General features: G+C 38.0%; 2 protein-coding genes and 1 long non-coding RNA gene across 4 annotated transcripts; all 3 read left to right on the forward strand.

Annotated features, from left to right (window-relative positions):
• The first annotated feature begins 1,472 nt into the window (after positions 1 to 1,472).
• Positions 1,473 to 4,701, forward strand: LOC140535573 (polymeric immunoglobulin receptor-like). The gene is made up of 5 exons (XM_072656970.1): positions 1,473 to 1,587; positions 1,670 to 1,993; positions 2,441 to 2,782; positions 4,180 to 4,229; positions 4,537 to 4,701. Exons 1-5 carry the CDS (start codon positions 1,542 to 1,544, stop codon positions 4,699 to 4,701), a joined length of 927 nt encoding a protein of 308 aa, XP_072513071.1. The 5' UTR covers positions 1,473 to 1,541.
• A 1,802-nt stretch (positions 4,702 to 6,503) lies between these two features.
• On the forward strand, positions 6,504 to 12,806 carry LOC140535738 (uncharacterized). 2 transcript variants are annotated; one of them, XM_072657199.1, is made up of 9 exons: positions 6,504 to 6,623; positions 6,709 to 7,032; positions 7,480 to 7,821; positions 9,759 to 9,890; positions 10,231 to 10,320; positions 10,620 to 10,724; positions 10,822 to 10,935; positions 11,800 to 11,852; positions 12,134 to 12,806. In XM_072657199.1, the coding sequence occupies exons 1-9, from the start codon at positions 6,578 to 6,580 to the stop codon at positions 12,473 to 12,475; spliced, it is 1,548 nt and encodes a 515-aa protein (XP_072513300.1). In that variant the 5' UTR covers positions 6,504 to 6,577; the 3' UTR covers positions 12,476 to 12,806. The 2 variants fall into 2 exon arrangements, with proteins under 2 accessions (XP_072513300.1, XP_072513301.1); XM_072657200.1 differs by lacking the exon at positions 9,759 to 9,890.
• Positions 12,807 to 16,238: 3,432 nt separating this feature from the next.
• LOC140536082 (uncharacterized) lies at positions 16,239 to 16,900 on the forward strand. The gene is made up of 2 exons (XR_011977577.1): positions 16,239 to 16,612; positions 16,719 to 16,900. It is a non-coding gene; the product is annotated as an uncharacterized lncRNA (long non-coding RNA).
• The last annotated feature ends 307 nt before the right edge of the window (positions 16,901 to 17,207 follow it).

Here is a 17,207-nt window from a genome sequence, read left to right on the forward strand (position 1 = left end):
TCTGACAATTACATCTGAATTGTCAGCTGAATTTTCTATATTAAATATATGAACTGTGGTGTTTCTGTGCCTATATAATGAACAGTCCTTGTTTACATTTTGCAGCACAAATATCAAGATCTGCTGAATATTTATCTATTCATGTTCTATTCTGTCTGGCCACCAGAGGTCCCTGTCCACAGAATTCCCCAGCAATGGCCTCAATCACTCTCAACAGACCCTAATACCCTAATCAGTCCCTCTGTAAACACCACCTGTCACTCTGCTGCTCTTTGAAACATTGCCATTGTTTTCCTTGCTGTAATACTAAGTGGTCTCAATTGTGTTGATTTTTTCTTGGTTTTTGGATCTATGCCTGCCTTGTGACCTTGGATTTTTGGACCGTGTTTTTGGACTAATTTGCTTTGTATTTATTGTTGCTCCTTTTGGCCTCTGACCCGCCGCAGGGCGCCTTTGACAACATTTCATTGAAAATAGGTCTGCATTGTTACAATATTAAATCCATAGGCTAAACAAAACATAATTAAGAAAGTTCTCTATTTAAATGTGTAAGTATTAGGTAAAGTGTTTAAAGTAATTTTTTAGGTCCAAAGGCTAGATCAAATTAAATCACTTTGACTCACTGTCAGGTGAGGGAAAAACTGTGTGCATCGTCCCTCACTGTAGTACAAAAAAGAACACATATTTACCAAACAGTGCAGTGTGTGTTAGTATGAGGAGGAGGTGTGATTTAGTCCACAAGCTATTGTTCATTCAGCAGCCTAATTGCTTGAGAAAAAAATCAGGTCGGCACCCCACTAATAGGAGTAAGAAAAAAGGAAAATAAGTAAAGTGGTCTGTTGATGGAAAATGAGGGATGAAATGTGAAATTTTGTCACATACACTGCTTTAGCACCACGAGCCGCACAGAAAACACAGAGCAATATTTCAGTGTACAGGCAGGTTTGCCATAAGTGGGCCAAGAGTGGTTCAATATCAAGGACAACAGAATAATAATAATTGTGTTTATGTGTGAAGGAAGCAGAAGATCTATGTTCCCATATCAACATAGAGCTACATTAAAAAGACCAGATACAAATACTAATTAATACTACAGGACTGTTTTCCTGTATGTGTGGCACTCTAGATGGCAGTAGAGATGAACTACTAAAAAAGGGAAGTCAAGCAGAGAACAGTAAAAGTCTAGAAGCAGTGTGTAGTAAAATAGTAGTTCTGAAAAACAGTGATGGGTCAAAGGATGAGAAACAGAGTGAAGACTTCATGATCATTTGATCAACTGTGTAGAGAAAGTATGTTAAAGGTCACAGCAACTGACTGATTACTGTTGCTGTAACTAGTTCATGGTAAGCAGAGAACTCTCTCTCTCTGTGTCTGGGTGCAAAAGGGGAAATGGGCGTCCTCATCATTCTGCTTAGCTGAACCACAAGCTGATGGACAGACTAAAACTTACCACAGACCCACAAGCAGAGAAAGAGAAATGGTGATCTAAACTGCTAACAGTCTTTTGATGTTGATCAGGAGAAAATACACTTCAAACTAACATGACTGTGAAGATCCTCCTCTTCTTCACCCTCTACCTGATGTCAGGTAAGAAACTTCATATCTAAATAATTAGCTCAATCAGCATCAAATGAACATTTTACTTAGATGGACATTTGGTCTCTTGTAGTAGGTGGAGGGGCCTCCAGGGAAGTGGCAGGATATCCAGGAGGAGGAGTTCTCATCAAGTGTAAATATGAGAGAAGCTACACATCAAATAAAAAGTACTTCTGTAAGGGTTCATGGACAAACTGTGCTGATCAGATCAAGACAGGAGTTAGTAATGAGTGGAAAAATACAGGAAGATTCTCACTGTTTGATAACACCAGCGCTGCAGAGTTCTGGGTGTTGATCAGAGAGCTCACTGTGGAGGACTCTGGAACGTACTGGTGTGCAGTTGATATAGAGATGTGGCCTGATGATCACACACCAGTGGAACTGAAGATAAAGGAAGGTGAGTATATCCCACCACTGCACATGTTCGTCGTCCCAAACTTCCAGCATCATTAACACTGACTATGCTGTTTGCAGATCTGATATATCTCTTATATCCCTTTAGTTTTCCCAGACTTCAGATCTTATTAGCACTGTGTCTAGTTTTCATTACTAAAGTAAATGTTTATCTATTTTTAGAAACTCTGAATACGAGCTTCCCTTTCATAAATGTGTCAGCCAGTAATGCACATCTATACACATGCTCCCTGCTTCTACCTTCTATTCTTCACAATGATCTGAACATACTCTTGATGAAGGGTCTGACCTCCAGAGAAGTGACATTATATGAAACGGGAGGATTCATAACCAAAAGCAGATGTGACTGTTCTTTTAGGAGTGTTCTGACTTCTGAATAAACTATGTGGGGTAGTGTACGCTTCATCATCTGACTGTTTATGATTGACAGATCGAGACCAAGAGAAGAGCATCACTGTGAATGGTCATGTAGGAGAAAGTGTGAACATCAGCTGCAAATACCCACGATCCTCCAGCAGTAAGCCCAAGTTTCTCTGCAGGAGAGTGGGCTCTACTGACTGTAATTATAAAGCATCTGTTAAAGAGAGCAGAAGATGGATAAAGGAGGGGAAAATCTCTCTGTGTGATGACCGAGCACAGCAGACCTTCACTGTGTCCATCGACAACCTGACCAATGAGGATTCTGGTGAATACTGGTGTGGAGCTGAATCAGACTGGGAATCTGATCATGGCTACAAGGTTTATATCACACAGATCAACCTCAGAGTTACTGGTGAGTAGATATGATTCATTTAAGTTATGGTTTATAATTTCACACACTTTCTATTGAATATGTTGATAATCTAGAGGGATCATTCAATTCATTTCAGTTCAGCTTTACTGTCATTATACTTATACAGGGTTGTGCAGTACGACTATATACCACTATATCACTGAGATCTCATTACTGGGTATAGATGAATTAAGCAATGTGGCCTCCAGATATGAAGAAAAGTATTCCTACAGACATAATTTTCTTCCTTCTGATCTATAACTGGAAACAATGTTGAAACAAAGGACTGATTTAACACACAAGTATTACTAATCTATCTGGGTAGAATTTCTACTACCGATAGCAGTCAGCATGTCTGAGCATGTACAGCACTTACAGAACTGAGAGTAATGTCCTGACTGTCTCATGAATACCTGTTTATACAAACAGCACTAGACAAACTATACAAAGAGAATGTAGTGCTGCAAAATCCAGACGCTCTCAGATAATAATGATAACAGACCAGGCAGTTTGTACAGAGCAGGGTTAATGCAACACTTCACACAAAACCAAGGTGAAATGGATAAGCTTATACACACAGAGTGAAGTGTAACACATATGTTAGAAATCAGCACTCAGGTGAGTGAGAATGTGAGGCTGACTGGCTATTGACTGATGATGAGCATGTGGGAGTCATTTGAGATTCAGAGGGTTCATCGATTGATGGTTTCACTGGTAGAGACAGGTATTGTGATGGAGAAACTCCTTGAACTACATAGAACTACTGTTTTATTTTTATTGAGAAAACATGTCCTGATACGTACAGGATGGTCCTTGGCCTCTAATTTCTTATTAAATAAATATGTGATATAACCACTAAACCCTCCTCCCTCTGCAAACACACATTCACACAGTCACCTGCAGCTAACACCTGCATTCTACACTGTTGTGTAGCTGATGTAGTTCCCACTTCCAGGTAATTACTAGGCAGTTGCTACATGTTCACTAGGGTGAAACAGTAAACTGTGAAACTTGCTAGGTTGTTGCCAGGGCAGTGCTTTGTTATCTCAGGTGGTTGTTGTGGTGTTGCAAAGTGGTGTTTCTACAGTGTTGTTAGGTGGTTGCTATGGCGTTGCTAAGTGTTTGCTCAGTAGTTGACAGTGTTGTTAGGTAAGTGCAAAAGTGTTACTAAGCACTTGCTACGATGTTGCTGTGTATTTTCTATGGTTTTTAAGTGATTCTTATAATGGTTCCTCTGATGTTGATAAGTGGATGCTATGACATCCTAAATGGTTTCTATTGCGCTGCTGATTGATTGCTATAGTGCTGCTAGACTGTAGCAGCAAATGCAAACACACACACACACACATGACAAATTGTGTATTATGACTAATACAATTTATATGGATGTTTTGCAGCCTCAGTCAAGTTGACGCCTCTAAGTACAATGTCGGACAAACTAAGAGAGGTTGGTGCTTATGATGAGAGCTACTTTATCTCCCTCTAGTGAACAGTGTGGGAGATTAAGTGTTGTAATATTTTTTCTCTTGCAAAACATTTCTAAGCTCTTTGAAATCCCATTTGTAGTAAGTAGATACTATTTAGAAATGTATACAATATGGAGAGAAGGGGGGTATACCAAGAAATGTCTAAATCATTGAATGAACAGTTTGCAAAACCATGATTTATTCTTATTCCAATGTCCTTCAGTTATGTTATGTAAAAATGACTGTAAAAGATTCTTCATATTTATACTCCTGCAATTTCTTCTTCAGGATGGCCACATCTCTCAGGAGATTGACGAGCTACAGCAGAAGCCTGCTATGGAATCCATAGTCAACACAATCTATGCTGAAGCTGATAGAAACACTGCACTAGTCTACTCCCCCATCAATGGAACCACTGAATTGACTACATTCTGCACCACCACCCATCCTTAGTAAAGCCTAAACAACTCACCCACTCTACTGTTTTCTTCACATTAACCCTCCATCAGAAGAGCTTCAACCACCAACCAGCCTCAACCAGGGCTTTTCCTGGGTAGGAGCTTGAGCAGAATCACCAGCAGAGCGGCTCACATGAGGCAAATGGTACAATTGCGAACAGGAGGGTTTATTGTTTCAGGACTAAAAACACAAACCTCATTTATTTACATGCCATCCTCAGCCAACAACTCAGTACCTTATCAGGTCTTGTGTTGACCTATGACCCATGAAATGTAGATGTAGAGACATTTGAACATTGTACAAGTATGTCATTTTAAAACTTTTAAAAAACATTTAAAAAGTTGTATATTTCATATACTGGATGCATTGGATACTAAGACCAAAGAGAATGTAGGCAAGAAACTGGACTCAGCTGTTGTTGCACTACTCAGAAATCAAGTCATCATTACTGCACTGTGTGCCACCACAAGAACTGATGAACATCTTCAATTAAGAGTCTGGATTGGACTTATTACCTTGATAAGTTGCCTATTAGCTAAGACTTGTTTACCTTTTTTATTCTAACATGATTTTAGAATCATTGTACAGTTTTTACTAGTTTGGATTTTGCTCATGAGATAATTAGCTGAATAAATTTAATCTGGTGGGATAAAAACGATGCTCTATGTGTTCTGAAAGTGTAACTTTCTCCTGATGGGTTTGTGTTTAATGTAATATTTTATTTTGTGCATCATATTTTACTTCCATTTTGAAACTAACATTATGAAAGTCTCATAAAGTGTATTTTTGTGTAAAAAAAGTTTAAAAGATGTAAAGATATAAAATTATTGATTATATGCAATCCTCCTTAAAAATCATGTAGATGTTGATACACTGGAAGTATTTATTTATTTTTCTTGAATATGTATTGTATGTAACTTGGGAGGAACGGGAATCTACAAGCATACATCAACCCACAAGGAAGAACATCTGCAGTGCAAGGTGTAACAATGTATTTATCAAAACATGCCGTTTCAAAAACTATTACTGATAATTATTATTTATATATTAATATTGTCATATATAATATGTATTGCCTTCCTCCTGAACTTTCTCCCCACATCAGTACTAGTGTGATGTTGGTCAACACAGGTATGTGCCAGATGTTGTAGTGAAGCTGAGGAGCCGGCCGGCCATCTAATGTGGATCAGCAAGAGGCAGTGGCTGTCTTCACATGTGTCAGAGGAAACATGCTAATTATCACCCTTCTAGTGTTGGGGGCACTGTCAAAGACATGAACAGGATAGGGTAATTGGTCCTCCACATTAGGAAGAAAGTGGGGTAAATTAGAGAAAAATAATAACATGTGAATCATAGTTGTTAGCATAGAGTTGTCTGTATATATATATATATATATATATATATATATATATATATATATATATATATTTATATCATGCACTGTTATTGATAACCTTATTTTAACACAAATTCAAGACCTGCTGAATGTTCTGTAATTACTCTAATGTATTTATTTATGACTTTAAACCTATGAGATGAATCCCAATAATCTCCATTTAAATGTGTTATTCAGGTCTAAAATGTGGAACCCACATTAAGAACAGGTTTTAGGTTTAGAGGAGTTACAACATTTCCTCAACTTGAAATAATCCTGTGTGTTTATGGGTGAAAGTAGTTAACAGTGACAGGTCAGCTCTCTCTGTGGTTGCAAAAGGGAAATGGGCGTCATCTTCGTTCTGCTCGGCTGAACCACACTCTGATGAACAGACTAAAACTCACCACAGACCCACAAGCAGAGAAAGAGAAATGGTGATCTTAACTGCTAACAGTCTTTTGATGTTGATCTGGGGAAAATACACTTCAAACTAACATGACTGTGAAGATCCTCCTCTTCTTCACCCTCTACCTGATGTCAGGTAAGAAACTGCACTTCTAAATAACCATCACGATCAGCTGTGTCAAATGAAGGCTTTACTTAGATGGACATTTGGTCTCTGTTAGTAGGTGGAGGGGCTTCCAGGGAAGTGACAGGATATCCAGGAGGAGGAGTTCTCATCAAGTGTAAATATGAGAGAAGCTGCACATCAAACCCAAAATACTTCTGTAAGGATTCATGGACAAGATGTGGTGATCAGGTCAAGACAGGAGTTAGTAATGAGTGGAAAAATACAGGAAGATTCTCACTGCTTGATAACACCAGAGCTGCAGAGTTCTGGGTGTTGATCAGAGAGCTCACTGTGGAGGACTCCAGAACGTACCAGTGTGCAGTTGATATAGAGATGTGGCCTGATGATCACACACCAGTGAAACTGAAGATACAGGAAGGTGAGTATCTCCCACCACTGCACATGTTCATCGTCCCAAACTTCCAGCATCATTAACACTGACTATGCTGTTTGCAGATCTGATATATCTCTTATTTCCCTTTAGTTTCCCCAGACTTCAGATCTTATTAGCACTGTGTCTAGTTTTCATTACTAAAGTAAATGTTTATCTATTTTTAGAAACTCTGAACATCAGCTTCCCTTTCATAAATTTGTCAGCCAGTAATGCACACCTATACACATGCTCCCTGCTTCTACCTTCTATTCTTCACAATGAGCTGAACATACTCTTGATGAAGGGTCTGACCTCCAGAGAAGTGACATTATATGAAACGGGAGGATTCATAACCAAAAGCAGATGTGACTGTTCTTTTAGGAGTGTTCTGACTTCTGAATAAACTATGTGGGGTAGTATAAGCTTCATCATCTGACTGTTTATGATTGACAGATCTAGACCAAGAGAAGAGCATCACTGTGAATGGTCATGTAGGAGGAAGTGTGAACATCAGCTGCAAATACCCACGATCCTCTAGCAGTAAGCCCAAGTTTCTCTGCAGGAGAGTGGACTCTGCTGACTGTTATTATAAAGCATCTGTTAAAGAGAGCAGAAGATGGATAAAGGAGGGGAAATTCTCTCTGTATGATGACCGAGCAAAACAGACCTTCACTGTGTCCATCAACAACCTGACCAATGAGGATTCTGGTGAATACTGGTGTGGAGCTGAATCAGACTGGGAATCTGATCATGGCTACAAGGTTTATATCACACAGATCAATCTCAGAGTTACTGGTGAGTAGATTTTATTAATTTAAGTTATGGTTTATAATTTCACACACTTTCTATTGAATATGGTAATAGGTTAGAGGAATCCTGTATACAAGAAATTTTAAAAATAGTGTACCACTGTAGATCAACTGATATAGTTGTTTATTTTTATTGGTAGTTTATTTAAGTGACCGACTGAGTTAACATCCAAGCACTATTGATCTATTTGAGAAGACTTTCTCCTCATTGCTAAAAGCAGTCAGTATTTCTGAGCATTCACATCATTTACAGAAGTGAGAGTAATGTCTTTACTGTTTCAAGAACACCTGCCAAATACAGGAAATGTGCTGTTTATATAAGGAGGAGATGTTGATGAGAGAGGGAGAGAACCATCCATGGCTACATTGTTTTGGTGTTTATGATAATACGTCCTGACACACATAGAAAAACCTCGGCTGTTTCAAAAAGTCTATTTTCTTGTTAAAAAAATAAGATTATCAGGCTAATGTGGGCCCCAGACCCTCCTCCCTCCACAAACACACATTCACACACACCTATGTTCTATAATGACTGTAGAGGACATGCTTTTTAACATTCATTGGTTTAATTGCTTTAATTGCTATATGGTCAAAAGGGTGTTTTTGCTAACTGGTTGCATCCCAAGTCATTGCTAAGTGTTTATCAGGTAGTTGCTGTAGTGTTGCTAGGCAGTTGATTTGGTGTTGATACAGTACGTTTTAAGTGGTTGAAAGTGTGTTGATTAGTGGCTTGTAGGGTATTGCTAGGTGGCTCATATGGTGTCTCATTGCAGTGCAACATACAACTACAATAATATCAGTCAGTATATTTTGTTAATAAACTAATTCACCTCTAATACACCCTTTTGCTAGATGGTTGTTATGGTGTTGCAAAGTGGTTGCTATGGTATCCCAAGTTTTGCCATGGTGTTGCTAAGTGGCATTCCAGCTGGTTGTCAGTGTTTATAAGTGGCTGCTGGGTAGTTGCAATAAATGTTCGTAGGTGGTTGTTAAGGTACCCCAGGCAGTTGTGGGCTTACTAAGTGGTTGCTACAGTATTTTTGTCCACATTCAGAGACAAGTTGTTGATTCTGTACCAGTCCGTTAGCCACTGCACCTCCTCTCTGAATGCTGTCTTCTTGTTCCTGGTGATGAGGCCCTCTACAGATGTATCATCTGCAAAGTTTACCATGTGATTCCAGCTGTACTTCGCAGCACAGTCAGTAGTGAGCAGAGTGAACAGCAGTGGGCTTAGCACACAGCCCTGCGGGGCACCAGTATTTAGTATGGTGGTACTGGAGATGTTGCCATAGACCACAATTAGTCAGGAAATTCAGGACCCAGTTAGAGAGGGAGATGTTCAGGCTCGGCCAGCTTAGTTTTCCAATCAGGAGTGAGGGATGAAGGTGTTGAATGGTGAACTGAAGTCTATGAACAGCATTCTGACATAGGTGTCTTTATCGTCAAGGTGGGTGAGAGCCAGGTGGAGTGTGGTGGTGATGGCATCTTCTATAGAACAGGTTGGGACAATATGTAAGAGTCTCTCGAAGCACTTCATGATGATGGAAATGAGTGCAATGGGACGTTAGTCACTGAGGCAGGACACGGGACAGGGATGATGGTGGTGGTTTTGTAGCATGTTGGGACAACAGAGCTAAGAGAGATGTTGAAGATATCCATAAAAACATCTGCCAGGTTTTCGGCACCTTCTCTGAGCACTCTGCCAGGAGTTGTCTGGTCCAGGGGCTTATTGGTGGAAAATCATGAAGTACTATATTTGATATTTAATATTTTTGGGACACTAATACACCCTCATCAGTCAGTGAGGAATTTATCACCCTTCATCCAGATCTAATACATAAACTACATACACAAATATTGTATGATTCATAAACATAAATAACATTTTTTTATTTTAATCCAAATCATTGTTTATCATTAAAGAGAAATCACAGCAACCAGTAACTTCATCCAATTCATCACCGTCAAACAAAACTTCACAGAACACAAAAGCTACCACATCTTCAACATCTAAAACCATCACGAATGCATCACTTAGAACAGAAACACCTACAGGTAAAACACACACTGCACAACTCCTGATACTCTGGTAATTCAAGATCCAGGTATTCAGCTATGGCCATTTTATGCAGTTTACTACCAATAAAACCAACCACACCTCTATCCCTCCACCCATACAAGCTAAATTAATCACTTTAATTGAATTTCTCAATTTGAACCCATTAATTAAGCTTGTCCTCATTTATTTGCTTTACAAACAATTGGCCTCCACAACTAACTAAAGATGGGAATGTTCAGATCTAAGAGAAAATATACATGAAGCACATGCTTTTGTTAACAATACATACCAGGAATAACTGTAATCTGTAATCTGTAATTTATACATTCATTACAGGACAAGATCAACCAGTAAGGTCATCAATCTCACCACCAAGAACCTCAAGTCTACTTAGCACAGAAGTCACCTCCTCCTCAATGTCTAAAAGTACAGTAACCTCTTCATTTAACTGACACTGAAAATGTTTTTTACAGTATATAGAATGGTAAATTAATATAACTCTTAATAATAATGTGCTACAAAGAGTTATTTAAGTAAGGTTACGAGGAACCATTTTTGTGAAAATTTATATTAAGAACTATAAAATTACATTGGTTTCTTTAAACTTGTAAATGGTGCTCCATTCAGAAACAGTTCTTCACAGAATTAAAATTGGTTCTTCTACAGCATTACTCAAAGAACCCTTTGCATCACCTTCATTCAAATCTATCATGTGTTTCCTTTAGCTCCAGATGTTCTTCCACAGTCCTCAACACCTATCAGTTTACAGACCACAAAAGCAATCACACTCTCAACTTCTAAAACCACAGTGTCTTCCTCCTCTGCTGCAGGTGATTATAGAAAACACACACACACACACACACACACACACCTCAATGAATCAAAAAGGTGTCACTCTCATTGTCAGATACAATTCTGTGTGTTCAGGGGTAGCACGTCCAGCTTCCTCTGTGATCCCCATCCTGGCTGTGATTCTGATGCTGGTTCTGATTGGACTCTTATTCTTCATAGTCACTCTTATAAAGAGAAGGAACACTCAAGGTACCACCAAACCTATAAACATAACAGACACACCCATGCATACTAGTTTACACACATGGCAGGGACAGTGGTGTTTCACTATATGCGTAGTGCTTAGAGCAATGGCTGCAGGTCAGAGGGCTGTGGGTTCAATACCCATGTCTGCTAAACTGCCACTGTTGGGCTCTTTAGCAAGGCTCTTATCCTCTTTCTAGCTTGTCTAGTAGAGGAGATTTGCTGATAGAATTGGACTCTCTGAAGCAGATAAACATGAACCTACTGGCACAATGCCTAATGCCAGGTGTGGGCTACAGAGGTATAAAATCCCCTCATCATTGAGCTGTAGAGATGGGGAATGATGGAGCTTCATTTAAATACTTTTGGGATGAGCTGGAGAGTTGCATTCAGCAAACAACTAATTAGGAGGTGTCCCAATACTTTTCACATAGTTCATATAGTGTATAATGACTGGCCCTAGTAGAGAAATACTACAATACTATATTAAAGTACAAAAGTAGAAATACTGTTAGCATGTGTTTCCTCTGACACACATGATCATAGACTCACTGCTTATATGGCTATGTCAATAACATACAGTAGACTTTACTTGGGCCACCCTTGTCTACTGAATCTTGCTCGTGTTAGAAGCTTTAGCTGATGGTGCAGAAAATAGTTCACTAGGCCTCAGTGGACAATGATGTACATATGCTGCCACCTGCTGGCTGTACATGAAAAGGATAGCTAGAGTAAGACCAGACTGGGAACATGTTCTCAAATGAATCTCACAACCTGCTTATTTCTTTTTGAAATCACTCATGTCATTAATATCATATTTATACATCACATACATCAGTGTTTTAATGTTAGGAAATTGTTTTTGCTTAGATCCAGCATCAACCCAGGACCAATCCATCAGAGACTCTTTAAACAACTCCAAGGTGAGTCATGACCTGGAGTGGCTGACTTCACATGTATTGGAGGAGGCATGAGCTTGTCCACACTTTTCTATTGTCAGGAGCAAAGAAAGTGATAGTGGAGTCCTAGTGAGTGGGAGGGTTTATTGGTTCAACTAAATTGGAGAGAAAATTGGGTTTAAACAAAAACACTAGTAAAATGTTATATAATGAATACCAGTCTTGCTGAGACCACTTCAAACCTCTCTAACCAATTGATGATCCAAACAATGTGTTTATTGATTTTCTAAAACTTCTGTTCTCAGATTTCCCATACAGTCTGTGACTATGAGGAGATTAAAGACCCCAGATGTCTTCCTGCCTCAGAAACTGGAGTTTCCACTGTCTACTCTACTGTCCACCTGCCCACAGACCCCTTAAATACTACTCAAACTGTGTATGACAATGTTCAGCTGCCCACAAGCCCCTGTAATGTTTCAAATCCTGTTTATTCTACAGTGCCCCAGCATTCCTCTGTGAAATCTGCTGAAGATCCAGCTTACGCCACTGTCAATTTCTGCAAGAATGATGTTGTTACAACAGCAACAACCAACAAGGAGGACTCATGTGACTATGCTACTGTCAAACATGTTAGCGGAAGTGGCTAGGTTAGCATATAGCCTTTTTATTCAGGTCCATTTCCACCAAAATCAGAGCCGACAGTGTTCAGTTTTACACACACAAGCTTTTATTTAGAAAAGTGTAAATGTGTGTTTTGATTTAGATGGGTAAATATTGTGGATGACTTTGGATGTGGTGAAAACTGTTCTGTCTAGACAAAAATCACTACTGTTGAGAACCATGTATCTCCATTTTTGCTGTTTCACTGTTTGACACAATGAAAATGTGGCTATTCTTTACATTTTTGTCAAACTTTCAGGAACAATTGACCAATAGAAACACTCCAAAATTACTTGGAATAAAGTATATTCACATTAACTTCTATTTAGAGTTAAAAGGAATTTTTACTTCTCCAGTAAAGTGGATGTTTTGGAGAGGTTTTTTTTTTTTGTCACAGCAACAATGTGCTCTTCTTTGTTTGCTATGTTGTCATATAAGTGTAGGCATATTTTTGTGTTATATATTTTAAAGTAGCTGAAAATGAAAAAAAATCATATTATATAAAAATATAAAATATAAAAATATTCCTATGAATAATTAAATCATATAAGTGTTTTTAGTGTTTTTCAAACATTTCCCTAGTGAGTCAATGTGGACAAATAAGTTTAGAGCTGTTTTCACAATTGTATTCTTATATGGACATGACTGAGGGCATTTCTCTCTCATACTGTAGAACATCTTCTGGTTGTAACAATGTTTCCTATAGATGGCAGTAAATGTACCTCAGCTCAGACCAAAACACAACTGGGGACAAACTACTAACTATGGGTACCACTTTATAATAAGACTGTCTTTATAAAGGAGTTATGAACAATGTTTTAACAATGTTATTCACGTGGTCAAACACATTAGTGAGCAGGATCAAGGATCAAGATAGTTGTAAAAGTCAAAAGGGCTGCACTGTTGGAGAGAGCATGAGGGGTCCCTCATGTTTACTATACCAGAGTGTTTTAAAATAACAGCTATTAAGATAAAAAAAGATCAAACAAATGAAATCAATGGATACCATCATTGCATCCAGGATGACTTTAGTAATTAAAATGTTAAATGTTAAATGTTAAAGCACGTATGAATGCAGTATATTAAAAAAGGATATTAGAAATTTATGTAGAGTGATTTTTAGAGTGTTTTAGAGTATACAGAGCTAGAAAGTTCTAAAAATACAGGCTGTGGTTTTCGTTCTAGAGTAGTGGAAATAGTGGTTCATTATGTTACATTATTACATTATTTTAAGTGTCTACATGATCAGACTGGGAAAGTTTATACCACACAGATCAAGCTCACAGTTACTGGTGAGTAGATCTTTCAGGATTCATTATTTGTGTGTAGAGAGAAAAGGTGTCATATTACTTATGTAGAGGAGGTAGATAGAGGTAGATATACCTAATAGAGGAGGTAGATTTGCATTTAGTGATGGAGGTGGGGCAGGTTTTGCTTATGGCCCCAGGAAAGCCAAGTTGTAGTGAAGCACAGGTTGTAGTGATCTATAATAAGACAAGATAAAGTAATAATGAAGGTATTTTTAAAAAAAGAGTGGATAAATGAGGTATGGGTGAGTGTAAATACAACCTTTGTACAACCTTTATTTATAGTTATGGTGGCCAACACACTCGTACAGTTTTTGTTTCTGTCAGTATGTTTGTGAGACAACAATTACACAATTGTGATTATGTTAACATCACAGTTTTTATCACTGCTTTCTGTTCTGCTGCAGGATAAAACAGCTAAACAAGTAAATATTTAAATGAGGTTGTTTTTTTTCACTCGTTTCTATAACAAATACATTGACTAGCCCCTGCCGGCTGTTATTTTTTAATTAAAGTTACTGCAAGGGACCTTTCAGTAGTCACAGGATATTGGTATGGACATGTCCCTACTCAATTATATGACCTTGCTCATTCATATCAGGTCAATCCAAGGACATAGCAAACTTAGCAAAGAATGGTTCAACTAAACAGAACATAGGCCACCACTGCTCCTGTTGTCATGGTTTGGTGACCGTTTAGGCCGCGTTGCTATGCACTATGGTTTGGTGAGTGTGAAGTATTTCCCTTTTCCATCTGCAGAGTGCCTCTTTAATAAGCTCACTAGAGGGCAAGTCTACTTTTTGCAACTGAGTGTTAAATTCTTTACTAAAATGTTCTTAGGTGATTTTTTTTTTACACTCATTGTTTGTGTGGTAATGTTTTGGCTGATCAGTGTGTATGTCATGTGTAACTGAATTATATTTTTGACACAAGCATCTATATACAACAGACAGACTGCATTTAGAGAAATGTAATAATGTTTTATATTCTTATTAGCTGTTCTGGACAGGAACATTTAGAAATTTCAGAGAATACCACACTGTATTCAAATATCCCTCTAGTGGATATAATGTAAAAACCTGTACATGTACAGAACCACACATACATTCAAACTAAACTAGAGTCATGAAAGAGAACTCTGTTTATGCAAATCTTTGGACTTTAGTTGGATGAGAAATTGTCAGTAATAAATTGGACACTGAATCATTGTAATAGACAGATGAAAAATACTGTAAAACCTCTTTCTGTCAGTTGAGATTAATGGTCTAGTCTCTACATTTTCTTTAGACCTTCTCATTTACATCACTGGAGGATTGGTCATCATGTTGATTGCTTATCTGGTTGCAAAAGCAGCACTTTACAAGCACAAGAAAGTGTATAATATAATACAATTTATCTGGAGGTGGGTGTCTTATGATCACTGCTACTTTATCTCCCTTTATCTCCCTCTATCTCCCTGTCCAAATCCCTGACTTTTCATTATTGCTATTTCCTTCATAGTGATACTGATGCAAGTTCCTCCTTCGGATGACTGCATCTACCAGGGGATCGATGAACAACAGCAGGGGCCTACTGATTTAACCTTGTACTGCACTACTACCCTACCTTAGCAAAGCCCAAACAATTCATCCACTCTACTGGTTATTCCACATAGATTATCTATCAGTAAAGCCAAAACTACCAACCAGCATCTTTCACAGTGTTAACTACACCCTGCCTCAACCCACATCATATAAATCCATTTGTGAGTTAGATGAGGCATGATTGGGAGAGGAAATGGTGAAACTGGGCAGGTGAGTGTTTGTTTTTCCAGAAATTAAATCAAAAAACCCTGATCTACTAATTGATGATCCTGTGGTAGCTCAGTGGTTAGAGCACTGTTCAGGACAGGGTTATGGAGTTAATATCCAGGTTTGCTAAGCTGTCACAGTTGGGTGTAAAAAGACTGGAATCAGGAATTGTTCTCAAAGAGAAGCCTAATTAGGTCTTCATTGCTACATGTGTGCCACTGCAAGTCATAATGAAATCCTGGCCTTATTACCTTGTTGTTACCCTGATAGTCTGACTATTAGTTCAGTAATGTTGGCTGTGTTTGTGGAAGTGGGAGTGGGATCTGGTGCATCAGAAGAGTACTGTCCAAGTGTGCATCTGAAAAACACTGGAGTATATTCTACTTTACTGTCATATTTCAGACAGGCCAAACAGAAAGTTGTTTATATTTTCATTTACTTTAAGGGGTCTTAAAATGCAGGCCTATTTTCTCAGGTTTAATGCGCAAAATGTACATTTAAATTAGTACATTTTCTTTTCTTTATTTTAACTTAATATTTTATTTTGTGCAACACAATTAACTTCATGTGTACGATAAACATATTAAAAACCTTTTATGAATTGCCTTTTTTAATATTTCTGAATGTATTAACCACATTATTTTGCTAAGTAGAGACATGCTATTTGACCATGCATCACAGATCATAAAAATGATATACAAAATGTGTTTATTTATTTATTTTGCAAATGTGTGCACTTGAGACAAGGGAATCAATAGGCATACCTTTAATTACACTTGAAAACATCTGCAGTCCATGGTTTAACATAATATATAGAAAAGTGCTGTTTTAAAGATATCATAAATATCATAATTACTAGAGCTGTTTGCATTTTGCAGCACAAATATCAAGATTTGCTGAATATTCTGTAATTTTATTGATTTATCTATTTTCATGACATTTGTTAATGTGTGATACTCCGTCCAGCCACCAGAGGTCCCTGTCCACAGAATTCCCCAACAACGGCATCAATCACTTACACCTGACCGTAATATCCTAATCAGTCTCTCACTCTCTTTGAGAAGCATTGCCAGTTTTCCTTGCTGCAATACTAATTGGTCTCAATTGTGTTGATTTGTTGTCTTGTTATTTAGATCCCTGCCTGCCTTGTGACCTTGGATGTTTGGACCGTGTTTTTGGGCTATTTTGCTTTGGATTTATTGTTGCTCCTTTTGGCCTCTGACCCCTTTTTGCCCTGCCTTTGACAACATTTACTTGGATTGTGATTTTGTGTAACTTTGCATGTGTTATTAAACCTGCTTATAGATTCTACAAACCTGCCTGGGTCTGCATTGTTACAACATTAATCCCATACGTTAAAGCAAAACATAATTAAGAAAGATCTCTATTTAAATGTGTAAGTTGGATCTAAATTGTGGAAACCACATTGAGAACAGTTTTTAGGTCCGCAGGCTAGATTAAATCAAATCACTTTAGCTGTCACATCACATTGCACAGGTTTAAGGGCAAGTGGAAAACTTGGGTGCATCGCCCCTTACTGTAGTACAAAAAAAACAAAAAAAAAACAACAACATTAACTTGTACTATACATGTACACTCTATTTACAATATTACAATATTTG

This window comes from Salminus brasiliensis, chromosome 15 (assembly GCF_030463535.1).
Source record: "Salminus brasiliensis chromosome 15, fSalBra1.hap2, whole genome shotgun sequence".
Classification (NCBI taxonomy): domain Eukaryota; kingdom Metazoa; phylum Chordata; class Actinopteri; order Characiformes; family Bryconidae; genus Salminus; species Salminus brasiliensis.